This window comes from Myxine glutinosa, chromosome 3, assembly GCF_964187855.1.
Source record: "Myxine glutinosa chromosome 3, kmMyxGlut1.1, whole genome shotgun sequence".
NCBI classification, from domain to species: Eukaryota; Metazoa; Chordata; class Myxini; order Myxiniformes; family Myxinidae; genus Myxine; species Myxine glutinosa.
The window spans coordinates 106,275,747-106,300,828 of NC_136263.1; the positions used below are offsets into that span (position 1 = coordinate 106,275,747).

The 25,082-nt window shown below is 42.7% G+C and overlaps 1 protein-coding gene across 4 annotated transcripts in view; it reads left to right on the forward strand.

Annotated features, from left to right (window-relative positions):
• The first annotated feature begins 824 nt into the window (after positions 1-824).
• Positions 825-25,082, forward strand: part of LOC137423284 (uncharacterized) — a 72,254-nt gene continuing 47,996 nt past the window's right edge. For 2 of the 4 annotated variants that reach the window (XM_068110247.2, XM_068110245.2), the window contains exons 1-6: positions 825-1,009; positions 1,987-2,100; positions 2,358-2,453; positions 18,677-18,730; positions 18,821-18,979; positions 19,430-19,619. In XM_068110247.2, coding sequence (XP_067966348.2) covers positions 2,059-2,100; positions 2,358-2,453; positions 18,677-18,730; positions 18,821-18,979; positions 19,430-19,619 — 541 coding nt within the window. In that variant the 5' untranslated portion in view covers positions 825-1,009; positions 1,987-2,058. The other 2 variants (XM_068110246.2, XM_078774382.1) reach the window with 2 other exon arrangements.

Consider the following 25,082-nt stretch of genomic DNA (forward strand, 5'->3'; position numbering starts at 1 on the left):
TTACTTTCTTTAAAAAAAAACCTAAAACCATCTCTCGGGAAGGTTAATTAATTGCTATGGTAGACAAGACCGTGGCCTCCCGTTACCTCCGAACGGACGGTCCACGCTTTTAGGACGCAACCCATGACGTCACTGCCGTCGGATCCGATTCCCTCTGGCTCTGCAATGCAGCGTATAGAGGTGAGCACACGACTTTTCAGCTGTCCTATAACGGTCTCCAAATGACGTCATTGGACGTCACAAATAGTTCCCTTCGACATTTATTTGGGCAAAATGACGACCAATGGAAAGGTTGTTCGTACGATGCTTGCGTTTGACCTTTTTGTGTCAAGTACATTTGCAGCGAGAGGGGTTGCATCATGGAGTACGCTGTCCATTAGAGGAGACGGACTAACGTCTGACCGGGTGAATAACGGTTGCCGTGAACGTTGTTTCCATGGGGACATCAGATGGAAATATCGAGCTGACGTCGTCGTTTCCCGATACGTGTAAGTAGATAACTTGTACTTTCATGGTCTTGTGATTAGACGGTACCGTGAGAATAAAATGGGGAATTCAAAATTAGAAGACAATTCCATCATCGCGAACGCATTCCCAAATTTCCGGCACGTGACGGTTTGGCGCGACACCACCACCTGCGGGATGGTCACGGGACACCGTGGCTCCGGACCCGCCGGGTTCGCCGCTCCCGGAGTGGCGGTCGCATCGGAAGGGTGGGGCTTGGACGGGAGGAATAGGGGAGGAGAGGATGGGAGATGGTGGGAGGAGGAACACCAAGAGGGCACAACACATCCGGGATTTCCCATTGGCAAAGGCACTCCTCCTCGATGGTCCGCGTTCCGCGTGTAACTGTGAACGCATCCAGGACATCCAAGGAGGAAAGAGAACCACGAGGGGGGTAGCGCCCGACGGGCAGTGAGGCCGCGCTCCGGGGACAGCGGGACACCAAAGCTCGTGGGTTCCTCGGATATTTCTGGACTGCATCGCGATCCCGAGACAGACGTGCTCGGTATGTGGACACCACCGCCGGGTCTCGTACAGGGGGCTTGCGCCGTTCGACCTGTTACCCGCTCCGAGACGGTGACGTTAGAGCACGTGGAGTCCAAAACGAACACCATGACGAGTTTGCGATGCGTGTACACCTCTGCGCACGTGAAAAGGGTGTCTGCAGGTCGTCTTATCACGGGATCGTTCGTTATTTCATGATTCACAGTTAAACATCGACAACGGGGGAACACCCGAGCTGGGAAACCTCACCCTGACTCCGCCATCAGGAGCGTGTGCTGTATGTACATCATGCGTGTACATACAAAGTTAATTGCGCTATGCCTAGAGGTGGAAATGCGCGAGATCGGCAAGATCGACCCCCGTTCGTCCATGTCCTATCCCCTTGTCCACCACCTGCACTTCTTCCCCGAGTGGGCTCCCGCACGGGCACCTGTCTGCTCCGGCCTCTATCTACAATGTCCTTCGCCGCTGCTCTCCGTATTTCTCAGCCCGAGGAATCACGAGCGATGCTGATCCGTCTCGCCAGACACGGCGCCAACACGCGATCCCGTGCGCCGGGCCATGCCGAGGGCGCGCCACGCACGCGCTATATTTGCCGCGGTGTTGCCGCGTGCGCGAGCCGAGGGGCGCTTCGCTTTCGAGTGGGCGTGGTCGCGAGGGGGGCGGGACGTTTAGCAATTGGCGATGCGAAGGCGTGCGGTCGAGTTTACCTGTGCCCAAGTCGGACGTGGGATTTCGGGAGCTGCTTTAGTTTCACTTTCGGTACAATCGGAGCGTTTGTAACGCTTTAGTCTTCTAGCCCGGAGTATCCACGTGTTCTTTGGATTCCACGCTCGCATCGGTCGAGCGCGCGTCCCGGAACCCAATTGAGTCGTTTAAGATGGCTATTCGGAGCCATTAATAGGGGAAGCTCAAAATCGTCCGTGCTCAGTATACCTGAAGACTTCTGCGTGGCTCACACCTGCGTGTTTCCCGCAGGGCTGCTCGACCGCTGGTGCTATGCGCGCTGAGTGTCGCGCTCTGTCCCACCATGTGTAGGACAATGCGCGGATGGAGTTCAACCGCAACTTCGGTGAAATAAGTATGGGGAAGGTGAGTTGCAGACATATTGTAAAACATTAATCCAAATGTTCACGTCCTCTGGTTTTGCTGAAAATCCGACGAACCCATCGATCGCAAAGTGCATTTATTGTCCTTTTTTGAAAATTTGCATTGTCTGCAATAGGCTACCTGCGACGGAGTGTAGCAACCTGCCAGGAGGGTATAGATTCTTACATTTGAATGGTTTGCCACTCACTAACCTGTAGACACTCCGATACCTGGCTCACTCGACACCCCCGTTCTTACAGAGACTCTGCGTGATCTGTGCGCTGGCGGCGCTCTTCACATCACACTGCTTCATGTGCAGAATTCCAGTCAACATGGAGAGTATCACGACAAACATCGTGAGTACATCCACGTTAACACAGATCTTTCATGAAACTTGCAAATCATGCTTATATCGAGCTTCAAAATGCTTCGGACACGTAAAGTTTTCACAACTTAAAAAAAATTCGGCCCTAATATATCAGTTTACCTTTATTTTGTACGGTGGGGCAAGGAAGACCTGTGTTGTGAGCAAACGACTCCTGATAGTTCAATAATTACATAGTCGAATATGACAGAGTCGACAAAGGAATGATTAAAGCCCTCCCCGACCCAGACCGGAAGCTCTAACCATTTTCACCACCAAAAGTCTGTTTAACTTCTATATATATATATATATATATACTTTTATTTCTACCATTGCTTCTTTCTATATTTGTATATTTGTGGGTCTTTGTTATACTTTTGCATTCATGGTGTTCCTTAGCTTTAACTTTAAGACGCACGTTTATTGGAAAGCTAGTCTTCCTCGTGAAGTTTGGAATAAATAATATAAAATTATAATAAACAGAAATAAATTCCTGCGTAGGGCTAGTGTGGAAAAATTCTGATTTAACCCGGGACTCAAACCCAAGGACCTACAGCGACAGCCCACTGGACTATTGAGTCTTCAGAATAACCATATAAATTATTCACACTAACACTGCGATCAGTATAACAAATACAGTAATAATACTAGAACGGCACTCAGTAGAGAGCATACATCCGCCTGGTTGGCCAGATCACTCGATGGTGAAGAATCACTTTAAAAATTCTACTACCTGGACCCAGATCTGGATCTTCACCAAAGTCGAATCGATTCTTCCTTGTCACACACACAACCTATCCAACAAGTTTCGTCCAAATCCATCCATAACTTTTTGAGATATCCTGCTAGGTCTCAGTTTTGGCCCTATCTCCCAATGGTGAAGAATCACTTAAAATTTTCAAGTAGCCGGATCCGAATCCGGATCTTCACCAAAATCTAATCATTTCGTCGTACTCACATAAGCTACATTTCCTTTTTTTTCCTTTTTTTTTTAAATACAAGATCGAGGCTCGTGAAAGAGCTAACATTAATCACACACAAAAAAAAAACGGGCACATAAAACATATGATAAGGGGAGCGGTAGACAAGATGGGGAGAGAGAGGGAAGCACACAAGTACAACATTTGAGAGCAGGGATATCGGGAGATCTGTGGGAGGGAGAGGGCTTGGGGGGAGGAGGTGTGGGAAGGGGGAGAGGGGTGGGAGAAGTACAAAACACATGGACACTCCACGGACTTCCAGGAAAGAAGTTGGTATTTCAAAAAAGTGGATCTGGGGTGAATTAACAGGGGTAGAAAAGATCAAGCTTTTGCATGGGGGAAGATAAGAGATGGTGGTGAACAGCTGTTTTAAAGACCTGGAGGGAGGAGGGGGATTGAAGAGAGTGAGGGAGTTTGTTCCAGAGGTGGGAGTAAAGAGGAATGAAAGAGTGAAGATGAGCAGTGAGTCTTGATTTTGGCAATTTCACCAGAAGAGGGTTGCTGGCAGATCTTGTGCGAACTGCAGGAATATTTTGGGGACAGAGCACAGACAGAGCAGGGGGAGCAAGGCCGGGAGAGGAGTCAGTAGAAGACAAAGACCACCTAGCTGCCTGTGGTGAGAAAGAAAGGCCCTCAGATTCAGCTTTATTGCGGGAGATACCATTGATTCTGAATGCTTTGGTTTGAACCGTGGAGCCGAGCTAGGTGTGAGGCAGGAGCACAAGCCCAGAGGAGAGAGCGGTATTCCATTGAACTGCGGATGAAAGCTTTGTATGTGGTGAGGAGCACAGAAGTGCCCAGAACGGACTTTGCACGATGGAGGATTCCCAGTCGGTGACTCGCTTTGGAGGCCAGCTTGGAAATGTAGTTTTCCCTGGAAAGATCATGGCAGATAGTAAGACCCAAAAGTTTGAGTGACAGAACTTCTTCTTCGAGGATTGTTGAGAAAGTAGATGGGAGTGTTGTCCAGTTGGTCTTTTCAGAAAGACATCGTAAGAGTGTGAGATTTGTCAGGGTTGAAAGACATGTTCCACTTGTTTGACCAGTCTGTGATTTTGTCCAGGTCTGCAGAGAGTGAGGAGGCTGCAGACTGCCGATCTGAGGGATGAGGCATAGAGTGGCAGCAAGTGGCGTCATCAGCAAAGAGATAGAGAGGATTTTCCAGAGAGTCAGAGATCATTGATGAAGACCAGAAAAAGCATAGGGCCCAGAACACTGCCTTGGGGATCTCTAGCCTGAACAGGAAGGGGAGATGAGAGAAATCCATTCAGGGCCACATGTTGACTACGACCAGAGAGGAAGTCCGCAAGCCATGCGCGGAGATTTCCATGGATACCATAGGAGGAGCAGTGGTGAGCAGAGCGGGTTGCCAGACCATATCGAAGACACGTGATATGTCAAGGGAGAGAGCTCTGATTTCCTGTTTGGCATTGAGGACCTCCATCCATTGTGAGACGGCAGAAGCAGCATGTCCAGAATAGAGTGACCTGGTCTGAAACCAAATTGATGATCAGAGATCAAGCCATTGGAGAAGAGGAAGGATTTGATATCCGAAGCAATGATGACTTTGCTGATAATTGGGAGCAGGCAGATTGGTCTGTAGTTGCAAGGATCTGTTTTTGCACCTTTTTTGTGTAAAGTGGTGATGTTGGCTTATTTCCAAGCTGATGGCAGATGACCTTGAGCAAAAGAGAGGGTGAGAGGGTTTGAGCAAAAGAGAGGGTTTCACACCCTCTCAAAAGAGAGGTCTCTGAGAATGGCCAGACAAAAGAGAATCGAGAGAGGGTGTGAAAGAGCGGCAGAGCAGGATTTTAGGACCCGTGGGCTGATGCCGTCTGGTCCAGTTGCAGAATCAGAGTCGAAGTTTGACAAAAACTTATCCACCTTGTCAGAAGAGAAGGACGCAGAGTCCAGGAGCAGCTGGGTTCGACTGGGTAAAGTGGGCACAGAGAGAGATGGGTTTGGGACACAAGATTTTGAGGCAAACACAGAGTTGAGGCATTCAGCTTTGTCACGTGTGGTGTCAGCTGTGTAGCCATTTGAGGTAAGGGAGGGGATGGAGGGGGAACAAACACCAGAAACAGATTTGACCAGATGCCACCAGGATTTGGAGGAAGGAGACAGGTTTGAGAGTTCATTCTTGAGTGTGGAGATATAGTGCTGCCTGGCACTCCTGAGGGTGGACACACTTGTTCCAAGCTTGGTGGAAGGAATAGATTGCCTTCAGTTGGATTAGGCTTCCAAGAGGCAAAGGCAAGTTGTTTCAGGGCAACTGCTTCACCACAAGATTCAGTGTACCTTGGACGGGAGGAAGGGTATGACAACTGAAGATGAGATGGGATAAATCTGTGCATGAGGGAGAGCAGTTTACTTTGGAAGAATTCCCAGGAAGAGTTTATGTCAGAGGCAGTAGAGATGGGAGACCAGTCCAGATGATTGGTGGCTGCTTGAAGACCGTGCCAGTCGGCCTGAGTGAAATGCAAGACTCGTCGATGCTGAGGAGGCTCTCTGAGAATGGCCAGACAGATGTCCACTTTAACAAGCACATGATCAGAAGAACCGATTGGAGCAGAAGAAGAGCAGCAGACATTTGCAGGGAAGTTTGTCATCACCAAGTCAAGAAGAGAAGATTCTCCATTGACTGAGATCCAGGTTGGGAAATTGACAGATTGTGTCAGTCCCAGTGAGTAGAAGTCTCTGCCAAAGTCTCTGCCCAATTTCATCCGAATCCGTCCACAACTTTTTGAGATATTTTGTTTACAAACGGACAGGCGGACAAACGGACAGACAGGCGTGAAAACATAACTTCCATCCACCTTTGGTGGCGGGGGTAATAATATACATCTCCACGTTTATTGAAAAGCAAGTCTTCCTTGTGAAGTTTGATGTCGTGCTATGTCGGTGGAAAGTTAGAGCATCAGATAGAATTAAGAAGAATGGTTGATCAAGAATGTTAACCATCAGAAGCAAGGAGATGCTGATGTTTCATACTAAGTGTTATGCTGGAAACATCAGATCTCTTTGTTTGCCATGGAGGTTAGTTAGCATATTCTAATCAATGTTCTGTTGATTTCAGCCATTGCATAAGTATTGCTTTGACAAGCATTTCCTGACTTTGTATGACCCTGCAGTTTTCAGGCTAATAGTGCATGGGCCGAATTTACAAAAGGCGTTTAGGAGTTAGACGTGTGTAGAATCGCTAATCTTGCGATGATCACCCGTTCAAAGTTAATTGCTTATCGCCAAAGAGTGTTTATCTAATGCACAATCAAAACCTAATCACAAGCGTTTCAATAACAAAGAAACTTTTACACATCGGCTAGGGCATGTTTAAAAGTGCGTTTAAGACCTTAAGGCAAAAATTAGGCAGAATTTTAGGCAAAAATGGTATAGTTAGAACTGCAGATGTACTCTCATATACTTCCTGCCAGTATAACCTTTTGAACCCTGAGCTCCTTGGACTTTTGGTCCCCCTACCCTGGGCTCCCTGGACAAAAATCACTGAAAAGTTGAAATTTGTTTTTTACAGGCAGAAAACCGAAACAAATGTTTTTCCAGCCCTGTAATTACAAAATGATATTTTGAATGATAGACTGGACTGTCTTACTTTCTTCTTTTTTGAGTTTATCACCAATACTCTACTTTGTGGTGCCAGTAAAACCAGCAGTTATTTCCCGGTTTTCCGATACACAAGAATTCTCTACAAAAAACCTGCCTCACACTTTCTGAGCAATAGCAGTGACGCAGACCGAAGATGAGGTGTGATATAACGGAGCCGCTAATTGCTCAGGAAGTTGCTCGTGATATGTTTGTAAACAAGAGAAAATTAGCCTTAGACGAACTCCAATACTAGTCTTAGACTATTATAAAATAAAATAAAAATTCCCTTTTTAAGGCCATTTCCCCTGCTAGAGCGGGGGTTAACCTTGTGGGCCCAATGACAATCATCATGGTTCTCTTTTTGAGGCAATGTTTTAATGGCAAATTATGGGCAAATGTTTACTTATTCTAAACCGGGGCACACACCGGCGACCATTTTAAAAAAAGACCATTAAAAATAAATAAATAAATAAGCATGTGGCGGCTGGTAGACCGCCCGCCAGGGTATATGAATGATCGTTTTCAAGGCCATTTTCCCCGCTAGAGCGGGGCTTAGCCTTGCGGGCCCCATGACAATCATGTTTCCCTGATTGAGGCAATGTTTTTATGGCCGGATGCCCTTCCTGATGCCAACCCTGAGTCGCCTCTTACGATGAGCACGGATACGGTGTACCTATTCTTATATGGAGGTTTGAATATCGGTAAACCGGCTGCTAGGGTTCAAAGGGTTAAGTTAACTTTAGAATCACTGTAAGGCTATTGATGGAGTGGCAAAACGTCACCAGATCTGCATACATAATAAATAAATAGCCACTAATTAATTTACCCTGTAGTATACAACCCAAACATAAAACATGATAGATGTTTCAACAACCATCATCGATCACTTCAATCCAGATTACCCAGAGTGGCATACATGTGGGAACCATAGCTCGGGCACAGAGATTGTACACATTCACAGATTGTCTTTTCCATGATCAATGGTTGGAGGGATGGATGGATGAGTGGAAGGAGGGATGGATGAGTGGAAGGAGGGATGGATGAGTGGAAGGAGGGATGGATGAGTGGAAGAAGGGATGGATGAGTGGAAGGAGGGATGGATGAGTGGAAGGAAGGATGAATGAGTGGAAGGAGGGATGGATAATCTCGAAGGAGGAATGGATGGATCTCTTGAAGAAATTATTTCGTTGGCTGCTGAATTTCATGCAAGATGGCCTGGATCAACCTTCGATGAACAATGCTCTGAACCCCCTCCAACAATTGTCCATGGTGCTTTGATTATATGCATGTGCATCAATTAAATTGGATATTGGAGATATGGGCGGTATTTCACAGGCTAATCAGCTGTTTATACGCACACAACTAAACGCACAACTAAACGGATGCTAATCTCCCTTTGTAAATTGCTGTTTAGATGCATGTTTTGCTGTGCGCATACAAAGATGTTTTGTCAGCATTTGTGGGTTAGGTGTGTGTTAGCAAGACACTCGCAAAACGCCTTTCACAAAATCAGCCCCATCTGTTTAGCTTTGTCACAATCTTGTTTAAAATTCCTCTAAAAAGGTGTTTCTAGTTTAAGAAACACTCCTGCCCAGAACTGTTATCAATGTGAATCTGAATGTGATCCTTGTACACTGTCCCTTTCTGTTGACAGTCCATATATTAATGCAATGTGGAGATCTTTCCCCTTTCTTGAGATCCCATAAATTCTCTCTCTCTCCCCACCCCACCCATTTCTCTTCCCTTTTATCAATCATAATTTCCGCATTGTAATTCCACCTCTTTTTGTTCATGATATATGAATGACAACTAAGCTTAGTTATGGACCCATATAACCCACCATGTGACTGGTTCCCCAGTTGATATCGTCCATATTGTTTTGTTTTGAATTCAATCACAACTGTTATAGGATGTAATGTGAATAGATGAAAGGACAATTAATTTTGGTGTACTTAGTGTATTCATTATTAATCCAATCCATTAATCCATGTGCTAACGCAGAACCACCATGCCAAAGCAATGTGTTTCGCGAATGGCTGAATTAAAGGAAATCACTTTCGTGGCTTCACCCGGATGGGATCCAAATCCCACCGGTCTTGTAAACCAAATGTTTCACAAATTCTACCCCAGGGATTAACCACACCCCAGGCCAAAATGGTTTGGGCACGTGCAAGATAATTATGTACAAGATAAGTATGGGTTATCAGGCGACATGTGTACTTAAGGAATAACAGTTTATTGAAAAGACATGGTGATAAAAATGAAGAATCCTGAGATAAAAGGGCAAATTGAAAGAATGAATAAAGATAAATAAAGTCACTCTCAGAACTTTTTAATTATTATTTATGGAAAAGACACAAACAAATGTCTGTGCCTACAATACAAACACATGAGTACATGTACATAAGAAACCAGGCTGCAAACATTTGAGAGCTGATCAAACAATATGCAAAATTTTAAAAGTAAAACAAAAATAACATACATTCTGGTCCATTTTGGTATTAGTATCTATATAATAATAGCGTAAGGACTCGACTTTGTTATCCCTTTTACGCCGCACCCAGTGACCCGATGCCCACGGCACTAATGGATTTACGATCTACGAACCGCACTCTTTGTTTATCACGTACAGTCATACTCGAAAAAATCTGAATTAGCCGACGTTGGGGCCCAAAAGCATCCGATTAACTGCCGATACGACGCCATCGTATTGGCGTCTGCTGGGCGAAGGCGAAGCAAGCCGTCTGCTGATTGGACAGGCGAAGGCGAAAGCAAGCCGTCCACTGAGTGGACAATCCAGAGCATGCATTTGTGCTGGTGTCGGCGATCGTTGTTCATATACGCACTCTTCATTCTCATCTTTCTTCCTAACTCTTACTTGGACAAGCAAATCCCCCATGCCATCCATAATGGTACACTCTATCCATACACCACATCCTCCCTTCCGTGGATGTTCCACGGGTTTCGGCTAGTTTATAAATACTTGTACTATCGTGTCGCTGCTTCAAATGTTTATGAGCCCTCCCACAAAATGACTTTGTGTCTCTACTGCCATAGACAATGTCCTCAGATATATTGTTCCAGACAGGTAGCTCGAAGGAATGACATGTCAAGGAGGTGTAAACTCCATTTTCCATTCTGGTTCCTGCCACTCATTCTGGAGCATGCACTCAGAGTGCACAATCCCTAATAGTACTCCTAGATGGTGCTGCTCTCTGTGGCATGAATGCGTGCAGGAGTTCTGATGCTTTCCCAGTGTCCATTCTGAACAACAGACCCATTCCAGACACTGCTCTGCGGTGAGACCGATGGTCTAAATTACCAACAGCATTCGACTTGATCGGTTTCGACTTGATCGGATTCATATATCATGAAATGGCTCCCTTGATCGGATCGGTTTCTTGTATATAACCTTTTTTTATTTGTTCAGTTTCAGCTTTCGGTTTCAGTTCAGTTTCATCACACATAATATCGCACATGTAGTGCCACATGCACTCTTCAACTTATGCACAAAGGGGAGAAACCAGGCAAGATCTTGATGTATCTGGTAAGGCAGGTCTCCAAAATGAGGCACAGGGAAGGACTGCAGGGTGGCACAGATCAGCTCTCCGGCATCCGCAAAGGTGGGCTTGCTCTGCACTGATGGCAAGCATAAAGATCCCTGGCTTTCTCTGCTCCAGAAAAAGCGTTAGCGTCCCCGGCTTGGACCAACTCGATTAGCCCCCTGTTTATTTGCCACCTCTTTATATCGGCTTGCAAGAGAGAGTGAGGAGAGTTGCAAAGTACAGGAGAAAAGAGTGGGTTGAGAACAGCGGATGGAAAGAGCAAAAACGAGGGAAGAGCAGAGAGAGCAAATGACTCTGCGGCCATTTAGCACATCCCCTGCAGCCACACACAGAACTTTGAAATGTGCTTTGCTCATGCCTCGGCACCTGCCAATGACGTGGCATGCCGTCGTCACAGTAGCAACATCATGTCAACCAAGTGTTGTCACCAGCGCCTGAACCAATGATGTGACGCCACCGGCAACGCACCCTCGGGGGTCCTTGTGATATCTAGCACCACCAAATGCTTTGTATTAAGGAGTATAACCTGTGTTTATCAATATGGCATTGTTCACCTGCCAATGGTAATGAATTATAGCTCAAAAACCAACACAAATCAAAATTGGAAAAGGAGCCAATAGTCCAATGTAAAAGAGCAAGTTGTAAGGACACCTATGAGGCCTCAGACATGAGTGAACAAAGTGAATCTTCAGAGCAAGTCATGAGGGAGGTTTAATCAGCCCAAACATGAATGAAGACACATCCAGATGCGCCCCTCTCCTACCTTGTCTGGGTACGTTGTCTGTTTATACAGAGAGAACACGTACCAATTCCACTTACCTATCTAATGCCAATGTCAACTATGCAGATGCGCAACTTCACTCTAATGGCTCCCTGGTTGCAGAAAATGCTTTATCCTACATAAACACATGGGCCACGCAAACCTAACATACTCATACTAGTTCATTTGTACCCCCTCCAAAGTAGCAGTACAGCCGAAAGACCTATTTCCCCCACATTTTGATAAGATACCATTTGATACAAGTGCAGATGGAAGGACTGGAAGTCTCATTGTCAGGCTATGTTTGTGCCATTCTCCCTCCCCCCTCCTCCCCTTTCCCTCACGGAATGTGTAACTTCTCCAATGTACTAACACTCGCTGAAACCCCAATTGAGATGGGAATATTGAATAAACCAAAATGTAAATGTACATGTAGTCAGCTTTATTCTGGCACCAGGTGGACCTAAACAGATGCTTATCCTAAAAAAATACTATCTGTCACAGTAAGTAAGTACTGTTATTAATTTTTTGGGGAGGGTGGGGGGGGGGGGGGGTCAGTTTACCCCATATCATTTCACCTTAAACAATAACTATGGACGTAAATCCAGCAGCTAGTGAATATAAGGATAATGGCTGGAAATAAACAAGTGGAATAGTGTCAAATTATAATGCAGCTATGATAAATTCATAGTTAAAAAAAGTTTGTCACCGTCAACTGTAACAGGAATAACTTGGCCACGTGAAAATAAAGGGGAACAATATTTTTAGTTATGTAATTGTCAAGGAAGAGTCCTTGTGTTCTTGTTTGATCTTGTTTGAAATCAGTGTTCAGCATGCAGCGACTGGGAGTACCATGCATGAACCAAGCATGTTTTATACATGCTGTGCCTGTCTGCACATACTAATCAGGTGCAGCATATGTACATATAAAAATTTTTAGAGAGGTGTAGGATGTAGATATAAAAGTAGAAAATGCATGCATATTGCATGTGTGTAATATCAAATTAGACTCCGTGCAAAGAACAATATTACATTTTGCAAACCACTGTGAAATATGCCAGTATATTGCTGTTTATCATATAAACTCACAAAATATTGTGCAACATCTCCCAGGAAGGTGATTTGGCTAAATCGAGCAATATAGCGAAAAATGACCATCATTTTCCATACAAAGTCAGCAAAATTTACTTCAACCACAAAACATGCACCTCAACATCATGGCTAACAGTTAATCAAGGTCCCATGAGGCCTTGCGTTGTTTATCAATATGGCATTGTTCACCTGACAATAGTAATGAATTATTGGTATAAAACCGACACAAATCAAGATTGGAAAGGGAAGCAATAGCCCATTGTAAAAGAGCAAGTTGTAAGGACACCAATGAGGCCTCAGAAATGAGTGATCAAAGTCAAGCTTCAGAGGAGTAGGCCCTACAAATCCAGTGCGATTCCGTACAATTAAATACGCTGGATGTTTTATCTTTTGTGATGTCTAGATTATGTCAAGTTAAAATTAATTCTCCACCTCAACACAACTAATAAAACGAGTTTAAAAGTATGGTTTATACGAGTTGACAAGTTGAGATTATAAGATAAATTAAAATACACCAACATGGTGAAATGAGTACACGAATCTTTAAGCTGTCTCGTCCAGGTTTGAATCTCGGCCCAGCTATAAACAGCTTTCCCAGTGTTACAAGGCAGGGTGATTCATCACTGTGCGTGTGCTGTCCATTGGATGGATGTTAAACTGGTTTCCCGTCTGCCAGCATTAGTTGGTGGATGCTAAAGATCCCACGGTGTCCTTCGCGAAGGGTATGTGAGCTGTCGCCGGCACCATACTCAAATTCAAAACTCCTGCCCTAACTGCTTTGTCGAACGTCAGGTCATGCTTGCCAGTTTGTGAAAGACTTGGGCCGAGAACTTCCACCAACCAAACCCGACAATAACGTGAGAATAATTATGGCCGTTAAAGAAAGAAGAATAAAGAAGAAGAACGTGGAGAAACAAGTTGCAACTCACCTTTCGAGTGTTTGCCTATCCATCAGAATAAAAGGTGACAACATTGGCCTTTGCTCTCATTTACCGTGGTGGATACACACACGCTTATCAGCTTTTAGTTGATAAAATTCATTGCTCAATGCTCACCTTATCCCCCAACACATGCCGACACAAGCCTCACATCTCTTGTATACTTTACAACGTAGCTTATACCATTGACACGAAACATTTCCGAAAGTTGATATTGTGTAGTGCGGCTGTCTTTAAATTTAGATCCACCAATTATCACAGCAGCCCCAATTTGGGGCCCCAATGAAACCCCAATTTGAAAAATTAACAGTGCACAACCATACATGAACTAGAACGGCACTCGGTAGTGCTCTTGTCTCCGCCAGGCTCAACAGTTTACCTTTTGTATCCCACTGATAGGCTGTATCTTGACCAAAATCTTACCAACTTGTTATTGTCACATACCCAACTACTTCACAAAGTTTTGTCCGAATCTGTTCACAATATTTTGACATATTCTGCTGTGGCCCCATCTCTCAATGGTGACAATGCTTTCAAAATTATAGAATCCACAACTACATCTGGACCTCACCCAAAATCTAATCAACTTGTTCTTGTCACCTACCCAACTCATCCACCAAGTTTATTAGAGCTTGAATTATCGTGCTATATATCGTTTTTTGACCCTATCTCTCGATGTTGAAGAATCACTTTAAAAATGAGAGCATCCAGATCCGGATCTTCACCCAAATCTCATGAATTTGTCTTTGTCAGAAACCCAACATGGCCACCAGGTTTCATCCGAATCCGTCCATAACCTTTTGAGATATCCTGCTAAGAGACAAACAGACAGACAAAAAACATGGGTGAAAACTAACCTCTGTCCCCCTTCATGGGGGAGCTAATGAAAGGACCATCTCAGTCAATTATATCAATATCTGTAAAATCCACTGCTCATTAGACTACCTGACTACCATTACACTGCTCATTAGACTCATTCGACCACCACCTACTTTCATAGGCTATACGAGTACTTTTTAAGTTTCCTTGTATGTGTATGTATGTGTATGTGTATGTGCATATATATATATATATATATATATATATATATATATATATATATATATATACCTATATATATATATATATATATATATATATATATACACATATATATATATATATATACATATATATATATATATATATATATATATATATATACATATATATATATATATATATATATATATATATATATATATATATATACATACATATACATATACATATACATATACATATATATACGTAGTGTGTTCAAAAAGTATCCGACCTTTATTTTTCGTGCGTAAAAAAAAAAGAAGCTAGGGAGGCGTTGATTGGTGCACGTATGTAGGCGATCCTAATGCGCACGCGTGAATTTTTTCCCACCTGCAGAAGCTGTCATTGGACGGCAGACCGCCGATGAGTGAGGACATGTAAGTGAGCGCCGTCGGATTTTCGTTTTTGACAAAATGACGGAAAAACTTGAACAATGCTACTGCATCAAATTTTGTGTTTTTTTGGCCTCGGGGATGTTGGATGCTTCCATTGTGATGACTGCAACTTGGTTTCTGGGTCGTACCCATAAACCCAGGACTCATCGCCAGTGATCACTGTGTTGAGGAAGCTGGGATCGCTGTTCACAGTCTCCAGCATGTCCTGTGCGATCTCCAAACGGAGTTGCTTCTGCTTCAATCGTGAGCAGCTTTGGTATGAACTTCGCTGAGATTCTCCTGAAGCCCAAATCCTCCTTCATAATGGAATGAACGGTGTTGAATCTTGCGGATTGTTTCCACTTGGGAATCGCCAAGCTTTACACAAAATTTGATGCAGTAGCGTTGTTCAAGTTTTTCCGTCATTTTGTCACAAACGAAAATCCGACGGCGCTCACTTACATGTCCTCACTCATCGGCGGTCTGCCGTCGAATGACAGCTTCTGCAGGTGGGAAAAAATTCACGCGTGCGCATTAGGATCGCCTACATACATGCACCAATCAACGCCTCCCTAGCTTCTTTTTTTTTATGCACGAAAAAGAAAGGTCGGATACTTTTTGAACACAGTGTTATATATATATATATATACATGTACATACAGTGCCCTCAAAGTATTCACACCCTATGGTTCACTTTTTCACAATTTGTTGTTACAGCCTGACTTTAAAATGCATGAAATGTAAAAAAATTGTTACATCTACACAAAATACCCTGTAATGACAAAGAGAAAACATGTTTTTATAAATTTAAATTTTGCTATTGAAGTTGAAAAGCAGAAATATCAAATTTACCTAAGTATTCATTCTTTGTAGAAGCACTTTTGGCAGCGATTACAACTTCGAGTCTTCTTGGGTATGTCTGTATCAGCTTTGCACATCTGGATTTGGGGAGTTTCTCCCATTTCCTTGCAGATTTTCTCAAGCTCTGTCAAGTTGGATGGGGAGTGTCGGTGAACAGCAATCTTCAAGTCTTTCCAGATTCTCAATGGGATTCAAGTCTGGGATTTTGTTGGACTACTGAAGGACTTTCATGTTCTTGGTCTGAAGCCATTCCAGTGTTGCTTTGGCTGTATGCTTGGGGTCATTGTCCTGTTGGAATGTAAATCTTTGCCACAGTCTTACGTCTTTTTCACTCTGAAGCAGGTTCTCATCAAGGATTTGCCTGTATTTGTCTCCATTCATTGTTCCGTCTATACTTACAAGTCTCCCCGTCCCTGCTGCTGAAAAGCATACCATAGCATGATGCTGCCACAAACATGATTCATAGTCGCTATGGTGATAGATGGGTGATGAGCTGTGCTCGGTTTCTGCCAGACGTAGCGCTTTGCGCGTAGATTTATGTTCCAACAGCACAATGACCGCAAGTATACAGCCAAAGCAACACTGGAATGGCTTTAGAACAAGAATGCAAAAGTCCTTGAGTGGCCCAGCCAAAGCCCAAACTTGAATCCCACTAAGAATCTGTTGAAAGACTTGAAGATTGCTGTTCACTGACGTTCCCCATCCAATTTGACAGAGCGTGAGCAAATGTAAAAGGAAGAATGGGAGAAACTCCCCAAATCCAGATGTGCAAAGCTGATACAGACATACTCAAGAAGACTCAAAGCTGTATTCGCTGCCAAAGGTGCTGCTACGAAATATTGACTCAGGAGGTTGAATAATTGTGAAAAATTAGATATTTCTGTATTCATTTATAATGATTTTGTAAAAATTTCGAAAAAGAAAGTTCCATTGCCATTGTGGGATATTATGTGTAGATTGGTGACAAAAATCTCAATATAATCCATTTTAAATTCAGGCAGTAACACAAAAAAATGTGAAAAAGTCAAGGGGTGTGAATACTTTATGAAGGCACTGTAGATTATTATATACGTGGACATGTGTAAATCAAAATTATACATGTGTATTGTACATAAACAGAATAATTAATAATGTAATGTCTGTGATTAATAAAAGGTGTCGGGCACGTGTCTAGAAAGACGTAGTCCCCGCCTAAAGTGTCTGTATCTACTCCCCGCCTTTCACACCTCATTGTATTATTGAACCTCCCCATCGCAATCTATCCTTACATGGTCTTTATCCCAAAGTTTGCAGCCAATTGGCACAGCCCCCGACCACAATCGTGGGGTTAGCATAAGGATACGAGCCATCCAAGAGACACCAACTTAATGGACATCTGGCATGCTCAAGGCCAACGGACCACCCATGTTGTGGAATTTCCATGGCAGGCTCCCTCCATCCCCCCCTCCCTCCTTGCCGATCAGTGCAGGCCATCGATCTTCATCTGGCAGGCTGCGTCAGCCAATAGGCACGTGCCACGGGCAGCCCCATCTGTCCCGCTGGACTTGATAAAAGCCACTTGTTCTAGATCCTGGTTGGTTTCTGCTTTGCTCTGGCTTCTGGGATTGTTTGTTTGCTCCGCTTCATGTTTCTTGTGTGCTGCACCTTGGATCGCAATATGGCTTATGGCACAGGTTCTGGTGCATGGTGAGTGTGAAGGAGGAGGCACACATGACTCACACCGCATGCATGAGCTTTGTGCGGAACAAGTTTCACTCTTTCTCCCTCTCTCTGTCTCGTCTATTCTGCGAGTATCTTCACCCCCATCTGCTTTACCTCCGCCAGTAGACGCAATAAGTTATTTGTTTAAGTCCGTCGAAATTGCAAGTATGTGATGGGTTATTTATTATTTAGTAATTTGTTATAGTCTATGATCATTGCTTCATGGGTATGCTCTGCTTATTCTTCTTCTCCCACCCCTTTTATTGTATTAAACCTTTTCCTGTTAATGAGAACTTGTGTGTGGTCATCAGCAGCAGGCTCCATAGTGCATAGTAAATTGGCAAATTAAAACGTTAGATGGGCAGATTGGGATCATGGTGAAGCTCTTTTCAAGTGAATCGCTTGGTGGGCTCGCTTGGCCAATCTCGTCAGGCAGATTTGCATGGTCATGTGTTAAAAACGCCAATTCATGCCAAATTAAACCGGCAGATGCAAGGACCTGTTCGACTCTTACCCACCGGCAGATGACTGTCCTGGAAGTCATGCAACCATATCATTACTTTAGCACTACTGGTATACCACCCATGACAGATGCCTGATGCCTGACCCATATCTTTTAAACGTTTATTTTCTTTTCATTTCATTGTCCCTGACCTCAGAGGTGTTTCATTTTATTATTGTGAGAACAGGTGAAACACTCAAGACACATTTTCTTGTTTGTAAATCAATTTTAAAAGACATATACTTCTCAATGGTTCAGTGGTCACACCCTTGACCTCCGTTAGCCATATTTATTCAGCTAGCCTAAAAAAGAAAAAAATAAAACAGTTGATTCAGGCTGTTTTCGAAATAATTTTTTTGCATTACTGTTTAACGCAGTACTTGTAGATCACTGAATGTGTATATATGTGTAACATATATGTCTAGTGATGCTTTGCCCTGTGACTCAAAGACAAAGGTCAATGTTTGGAAGATATTCTGCAGTTAATGTTGAGTTCTCTGAAAATGATTCTATTATACTGCAGCCAGACAGACAGCGCTGTTGGCTCGTCACAACATGGTTTTTGAGCTGAAGCAAGAGAGGCCATAAAGACTTCTTGTTCTCACCCGTGTTAGTGGAAAATAATCTTTCACCTTTCGCATAAAAAGGAAATCTCGAGGCAAAAGTTTGTGTCCAGAAGAGTTACTTAGAGGTTTAAAAAAAATGTTCAGTCTTTGCTACACAAGTTACATTTAATATCATTCTAATTTTCATTGCAGGCTAATAATCTACCCACAGATTATGAGATTCACTCATGGAATAAAACAAAAATGGTAAGGCTCTATTATTCACTAAACAATTGCAATTTCATTCGTTGAGGTCAAAGCTAGTGAAATATTCCTCACTGAGACCTGCTTTTACAGTGCAATAAAGAAGATGTGCGGAATTTCCTGGAGAAAGCACTGGAGGTTATTAAAAATTTTGATGAGAAGATGAAGAACGAAAGTTTTATTAAGGCTAACATCTCTATGATGAAGAGGATTGTGCAAGACTTTTCCTCGCGCATCAGCATGGAATCTTTGGTGCGTACACACGTGAATATTCAACCCCATGTAGCTCATGTGATATTGACGATAACATCGCCTACTCCATCATTATTCTGACCTCATTCATAATTGCTCTCCAGATAATCCTTTCATTGTTCCATGTTGAATTATTTTTTCCTATTCCACACAACATGATCTCTGCATGCAGTATTGACTCGATAGCCCTGACACCCAACAACAGTGAGAATGTAGTCACTGCCGATTTGTCATCGTCTGGAAAGCATGCATCGGATCTTTGTTTTCAGAACTATTTGTCTGCTGCAGTTGTATGGTGTACATTGTATCAACGGCTAACCTTTTTCTTGGCTTCCAAACTTTTTGATTATGTAACATCACTTTGGCAACTTTGGTGACTCAAACATAAATGTTGAGCAACGATGTGATGGTTGTCACTGTATTAATCACTATTGATATTATTGCTTTCAGGCTCAAAATTTTTGCTTGCGGTTCCAGCCCAGCTTACACCAAAACTTTTTTGGGGACTTGCACAGCATAATGCTGAATATGTCTTTGAATATACCTTCTCCACAAAACAAATGCCTTTGCTTCCTTGAGTTTACGACGAGTCCAAAGTCCAAGTATGGGACAACCAAACCCTCTACACTCCCAACCAATGGTAAGTGGTTTCAGCATAACACCATTTCACTGCAGAGTGTTTCTATAAAACGAGGTGATCGACTTTAGATAGAACGAGGATTAAATCTTCAGGGCCTTCAGTTGGTTAGAGAGAGTTATTCCATAAAAGACTCCGATTCTTGAATTAACTAATAATTCAGGATCCAACAATTTGCCTTTCGTTTTGAAAAATATTTTGGAGAGACAATCATTTGGGCATAATACTCCTGCTACTCTCACTGACTTGCATGCCACTAATGCCTCGTGTCCAGAAACAGACTCGTGCTGAAACTTGCAACATATCCGCTCACTGGAATGGCTGGACAAACTCAGTAGGAATTTGAGAAAGCTGGCCGGTGATGCCTACCATTACCAAACTTTTTTGAGTTAGCATTCTGGAGATGTTTCTGATGATGTCAATGGCCATACACCATTGAATTTATTTGGTAAACGTCATTGCTAGCTGTTGCTTAGAGCCTTTTGGCTGCATAGCTATGTTGGCTGTGTGCTAAAATACATGCACATAATACAGACATTAATTGTCATTGCTACATGTGAGCAAAGCCCTTGTTTTCTATGATGTGTCACAAGAGTGCAAACGTCTTTAAATTAAATCTGGAAAACTCTGCAGTGCATGCTAACATCCAATGAACACGGTCGCAGCCTTGTAGACCCAAATATACTTTCTGTTCACTTGAATTGACAACCCTGGTACCAAAGATAGAATTAAAGTACAATTTGTTGCTTTTTGTGTACAACGATTTACGAAATGTGATAATTTTGGATTTGCCTTTTGCAGCTCCGTAGTAAATGGGAGTCTTTTGCAACTCCATTGCATCCTCTTATTTTTATTTTTGATGGCCATGATGATGGTATCAACTACTGCTAGAGCTATCACCTTTCAGCCCTCTCCCCTCCTCCCCCCCACTTCCTTACCGCTACTCTTATTTTTTGGTTTATTCTCCCACTGTGTAAGGCTGCATTTCCATCAGCCCAAATCTGAATGCATGACATTAATATATGTTCCCTTACAATGAACAACTTCAACGTAGGAGTGGTTTGTCCATGCTCTATCATTTGTAAATGCTAAGCATCAAGTAAAGAAGCATCATGTACTATTTTAAAGTCTTTGGTATGACTCAGTGAAGGTTCAAACTACCGACCTCCCAGACGCAGAGTGAACGCTCAAATCATTACACCACCGAATCACACGATAATGAGGATAAGGTGTTGCAGACAAATAGATACAACAAATATGCATTGAAATGAGGTTTCCATGCACATTTGTTGACATGATTATTCATACTAATTCTTAAATAATTTAAAGGTTTCTGCTGTAAGCAAGGAATATTAATCTTGAGTTATTCACCCTACAAACACCAAGCAAACAATCAGTATTGTAAAAGCATTAGTTTTTAGCTTAATGAGGAGATAAATGGGACTGCTGCTAACAGATACCTACACCTGTAAATTAATCTAAATATCTGTGATCGCCAAGGGTAAGCCTCCCTCGACCGGTGAAGCTTACCCTCTTACCCTTGGCGATCGCCCTCAACTTACCCTTGGACCGCAATCCAATGATGGCCATATTTTGTTTGGACCACCATATGACTTTGACCTTCAACATTTAGGGATAGAGTGTAGATTAAGAAAATGTGTCCCCTTATACAGTCTATCCATTAAACTAATATCATGAAAATCTGAGGAAAATTATGCAAGTTATGATAAATAAAAATGTGTTTTTTGTTAATTAGGTCACAATCCGAAAAAGGTACGTCAAGGACACTAATCAAATCTCAGGTGTACAACTTCAGTGCAGGTACACTATTATGATGCAAGAACATATTGGAAGGCCAAGCGGTCTTTGAGATTCCGCATTGGCAAAATTGAGCAATGACAAAAACATGTTAATTTTTTCAGAGCACCATTTGACCTTAACCTTCAACTCGGAACGGTATGATGTAAATTAAGCATAAATGTGATGTCTTCTAGGTTATCTAGAGAGGACAATTTAGTTCCAGTTGGAAGACCCTTAGTCGAGTTATGGTGAAAAATGTTACAATATCGAAAATTGGGTCATGACCTTAAAATTAGGTCAAGGTCAAATACATTATGTCCCCACATATTACTCCCATTATTGATGCAAAATTCCATTCTGAAAATCTTTGGACATTGGTAGAAAAAAGGGAAAACATCCTAAATGGTGGTTTAGTACTCTAATGGGTATAAGACCTTGAACATTAACCTGGAGGGGTATGATGTAAATGAAGTTTAAATGCACATTGCTCGAACCTATCTAGAGAGGGCAATTTCGTTCTGATTGGACAAAGTTTAGTCGCGTTATGGTGAAAATGTTAAAATGACTATAATCAGGTCATGACCTTAAAAAGTAAGTCAAACTCAAAAAAATTAGGTCAACCCCACATACTTTCTATTCACATTTTTGATGCAAAATTTAATTCTGAAAGTCCCAGCTGGCTCCGAGATACAGCTCGGAAATTGATACAGTTTGGAAATTTGAAGTGTTTAAAGTGCAGGAAGAAAGAAAAATTATAAACGATGGTTTAGTACTCCTGGGGGTCTATGCAAATCTGTGGCACCATTAAAAATTCGGTGCACCAATTGTAGAGACAAACTCTACAACAGCAATAAGCCTTTCCCAATGTTATAGGGGGATGTTTATCTATATAATAGCGTAAGGACTCGACTTTGTTATCCCTTTTACGCCGCACCCAGTGACCTGATGCCCACGGCACTAATGGATTTACGATCTACGAACCGCGCTCTTTGTTTATCACGTACAGCCATACTCGAAAAATCTGAATTAGCTGACGTTGGGGCCCAAAAGCATCTGATTAACTGCCGATACGACGCCATCTTATTGGCGTCTGCTGGGTGAAGGCGAAGCAAGCCGTCCGCTGATTGGACAGTTGAAGGGGACAGCAAGCCGTCCACTGAGTGGACAATCCTGAGCATGCATTTGTGCTGGTGTCGTCGATCGCGGTGTACGCTAACCTCATCAGGTGGGTTTACCATAATTTCTTCCATATACTGTGATTACAACGAAGTGAAACAGATCAGTAGCCCATCAGTATCATATAAAGCAATAAATACCAAGGCTTCAGCTTCTGAAAGCTTAAAACAAAGTGTACTTCGCCGAGTGACGAAAAGTAGGCATAGGCCTAGGCCCTACCTATCCAGTTGTTGTGTTTCCGTCGTGGCCATGATCTCAACAAATGGCGTAGGCCATGTGGTGTAGGGTAGGTCATGATCACACCCCCCCCCCCCTTCGTTTCACCAACTCCTGCATCTGCCACCGTTCATGATTATCAAAGTAGGCTTTACCCTGTTCACGATAAGGTAGAAATCAGTGAGTTGTATACGAAGAGATAAAAGGATGGCATTGACTTCGAGACGGTACGTGATATTTTCAAAAGTATATCGTAGCGTTGTCATTCAAGTAGATTGCAATAAATACGTTGTTCATATACGCACTCTTCATTCTCATTTTCTTCCTAACTCTTACTCGGACAAGGAAATCCCCTATGCCATCCATAATGGTACACTATCCATACACCACATCCTCCCTTCCATGGATGTTCCACGGGTTTCGGCTAGTTTAATATAATTAGGCTTGTTGTTTTTTACTTTTGACAAAAAAATCCTTTGCAGTATCTTTACATCCTTAACATGGTCCACAAATACAACATTAACTCATCAAACGATTTCACTTGAGTTTTCATTAGTTTCTTTTACGGTGGGTGCATTTTCCTGCTGATGTGTCCTCGGCAGACTTTTGATATTAGGAACCTTTAAGTTCTTTAAGAATTTGTGTGAATGATCATGTCAACAAATATGCATGGAGACTTAATTTCAAAGCATATTTGTTGCATGTACATGTATATGCCAGTAACACCTTATCCCGGGGTGTGTTCCGTTAGCAAGTGGCTAGCTGTCGCTCGCCAAGCGGCTTGCTTGATTCAAAACGTTCAAGCGAGCACTTTAACGGAAAGGAGCGCTCGGCACCGCTTAACAACATGGCTGTCTCCAGGTAAACAATGATATCGTGGTACTCGAGCAAATGCTGCCATCGTTTTTAGTTTTACTCGATCATCTTGTGACAATTTCCCCAAACGAATTATTGATTGTGTCAGCAGCGGCTACAGAGTCCGAGTAAGAGGGAAAGAAATATAAAGATCAGAAGGATGACCCTCCTGCCAAGCTTATATATGGACCCACCACTGTGTCTAGTGGGGAGGTTTGCATCTTGCATGTTTGTAGATCTTGAAGAGTTAGGAAGAAAAGTAGATTAAAAAAGAAAGTTTGAAAAGCACATTTCAATAATATTATGAATATACATAACAAGGGTATGCCTCTGAACATTTCATTGGTTGTAGTATCGTTTTGAATCTAATTACGGCGGCCATTTTTGCCCTTTTTTTTGATCCACAACCATTCAAGTAAACTTGCTATATCCACAAAACCCGTTTATTTATTCACTGCCAACATTAGGCCTCGATGTTCAAGGTGCACCAATGGATACACATAATTTAAAATACCTCTCTTTACTGGGACTGATACGAACTGGCCAATGGAAACGAGGCATTGGATGTGGAGCAATGCAGCTTCATGGCCCTGAATGAGGATTACCCTGCATACCCTCCAAAGTTAATGCTGTTGAATTGAGAGTGCCAAGATGAATTAACTTTTGTTCTACATGAGAGCTGATAGTCAAGTTGACGTAACTTTAATTCTTGCCGAGAGACAGACTGACCTCAAAATTGAATCATGTGTACCATGTTGATTTGTTTCACATTACTTTTGCATGTCTCTTATGCACTTGTCTCGTCTGCTCCATTGTTATGTTAACCTTTGTCCTCTTGCTCTTCAATGAGCCTCAAACATCGGATTTAAGGAAAGGTACTCGTCTGCCATAGGATGGTGCTTAAAGGTTAATCTTTATCTTTTGCTCTACATGATCATAAAATACTGTCATATCACTGAAATTGGTACTGGAAACAACTGGCAACGACAATGCACATAGCAAGCACATCATGCTTAACATAGTCATCATATAATTAAGCTGCTGAGCCGACAGGCATGGAGCCTATTGTTCTTGTTAGGTTTATTATTATTATTACTAGCAGAGTACCCACCCCGTAGGTGATCTTGTTCCAAGGATGCAATACGTTCTTCTGACACATCTCTTTATTTGAGCAGTGTATAGGCAACAGAGCACTGCCTTGATGAATTGCTCCTGAAAATAAATATAACCCACGTTATGCACATGAAGCAAAAACATGCATACTGTTTATGTGTATATATAATACTTCGTGGTTATATATCTCCGATAATTCAAATTGGTCTGGCCAATAGACACCAGAGGCTTGAAGCTTGAGGCCGATACGTATCGTCGCTTTCAAAAGGCCTATGATGCCTATGGCTCCAAATTTCAATATTTGAT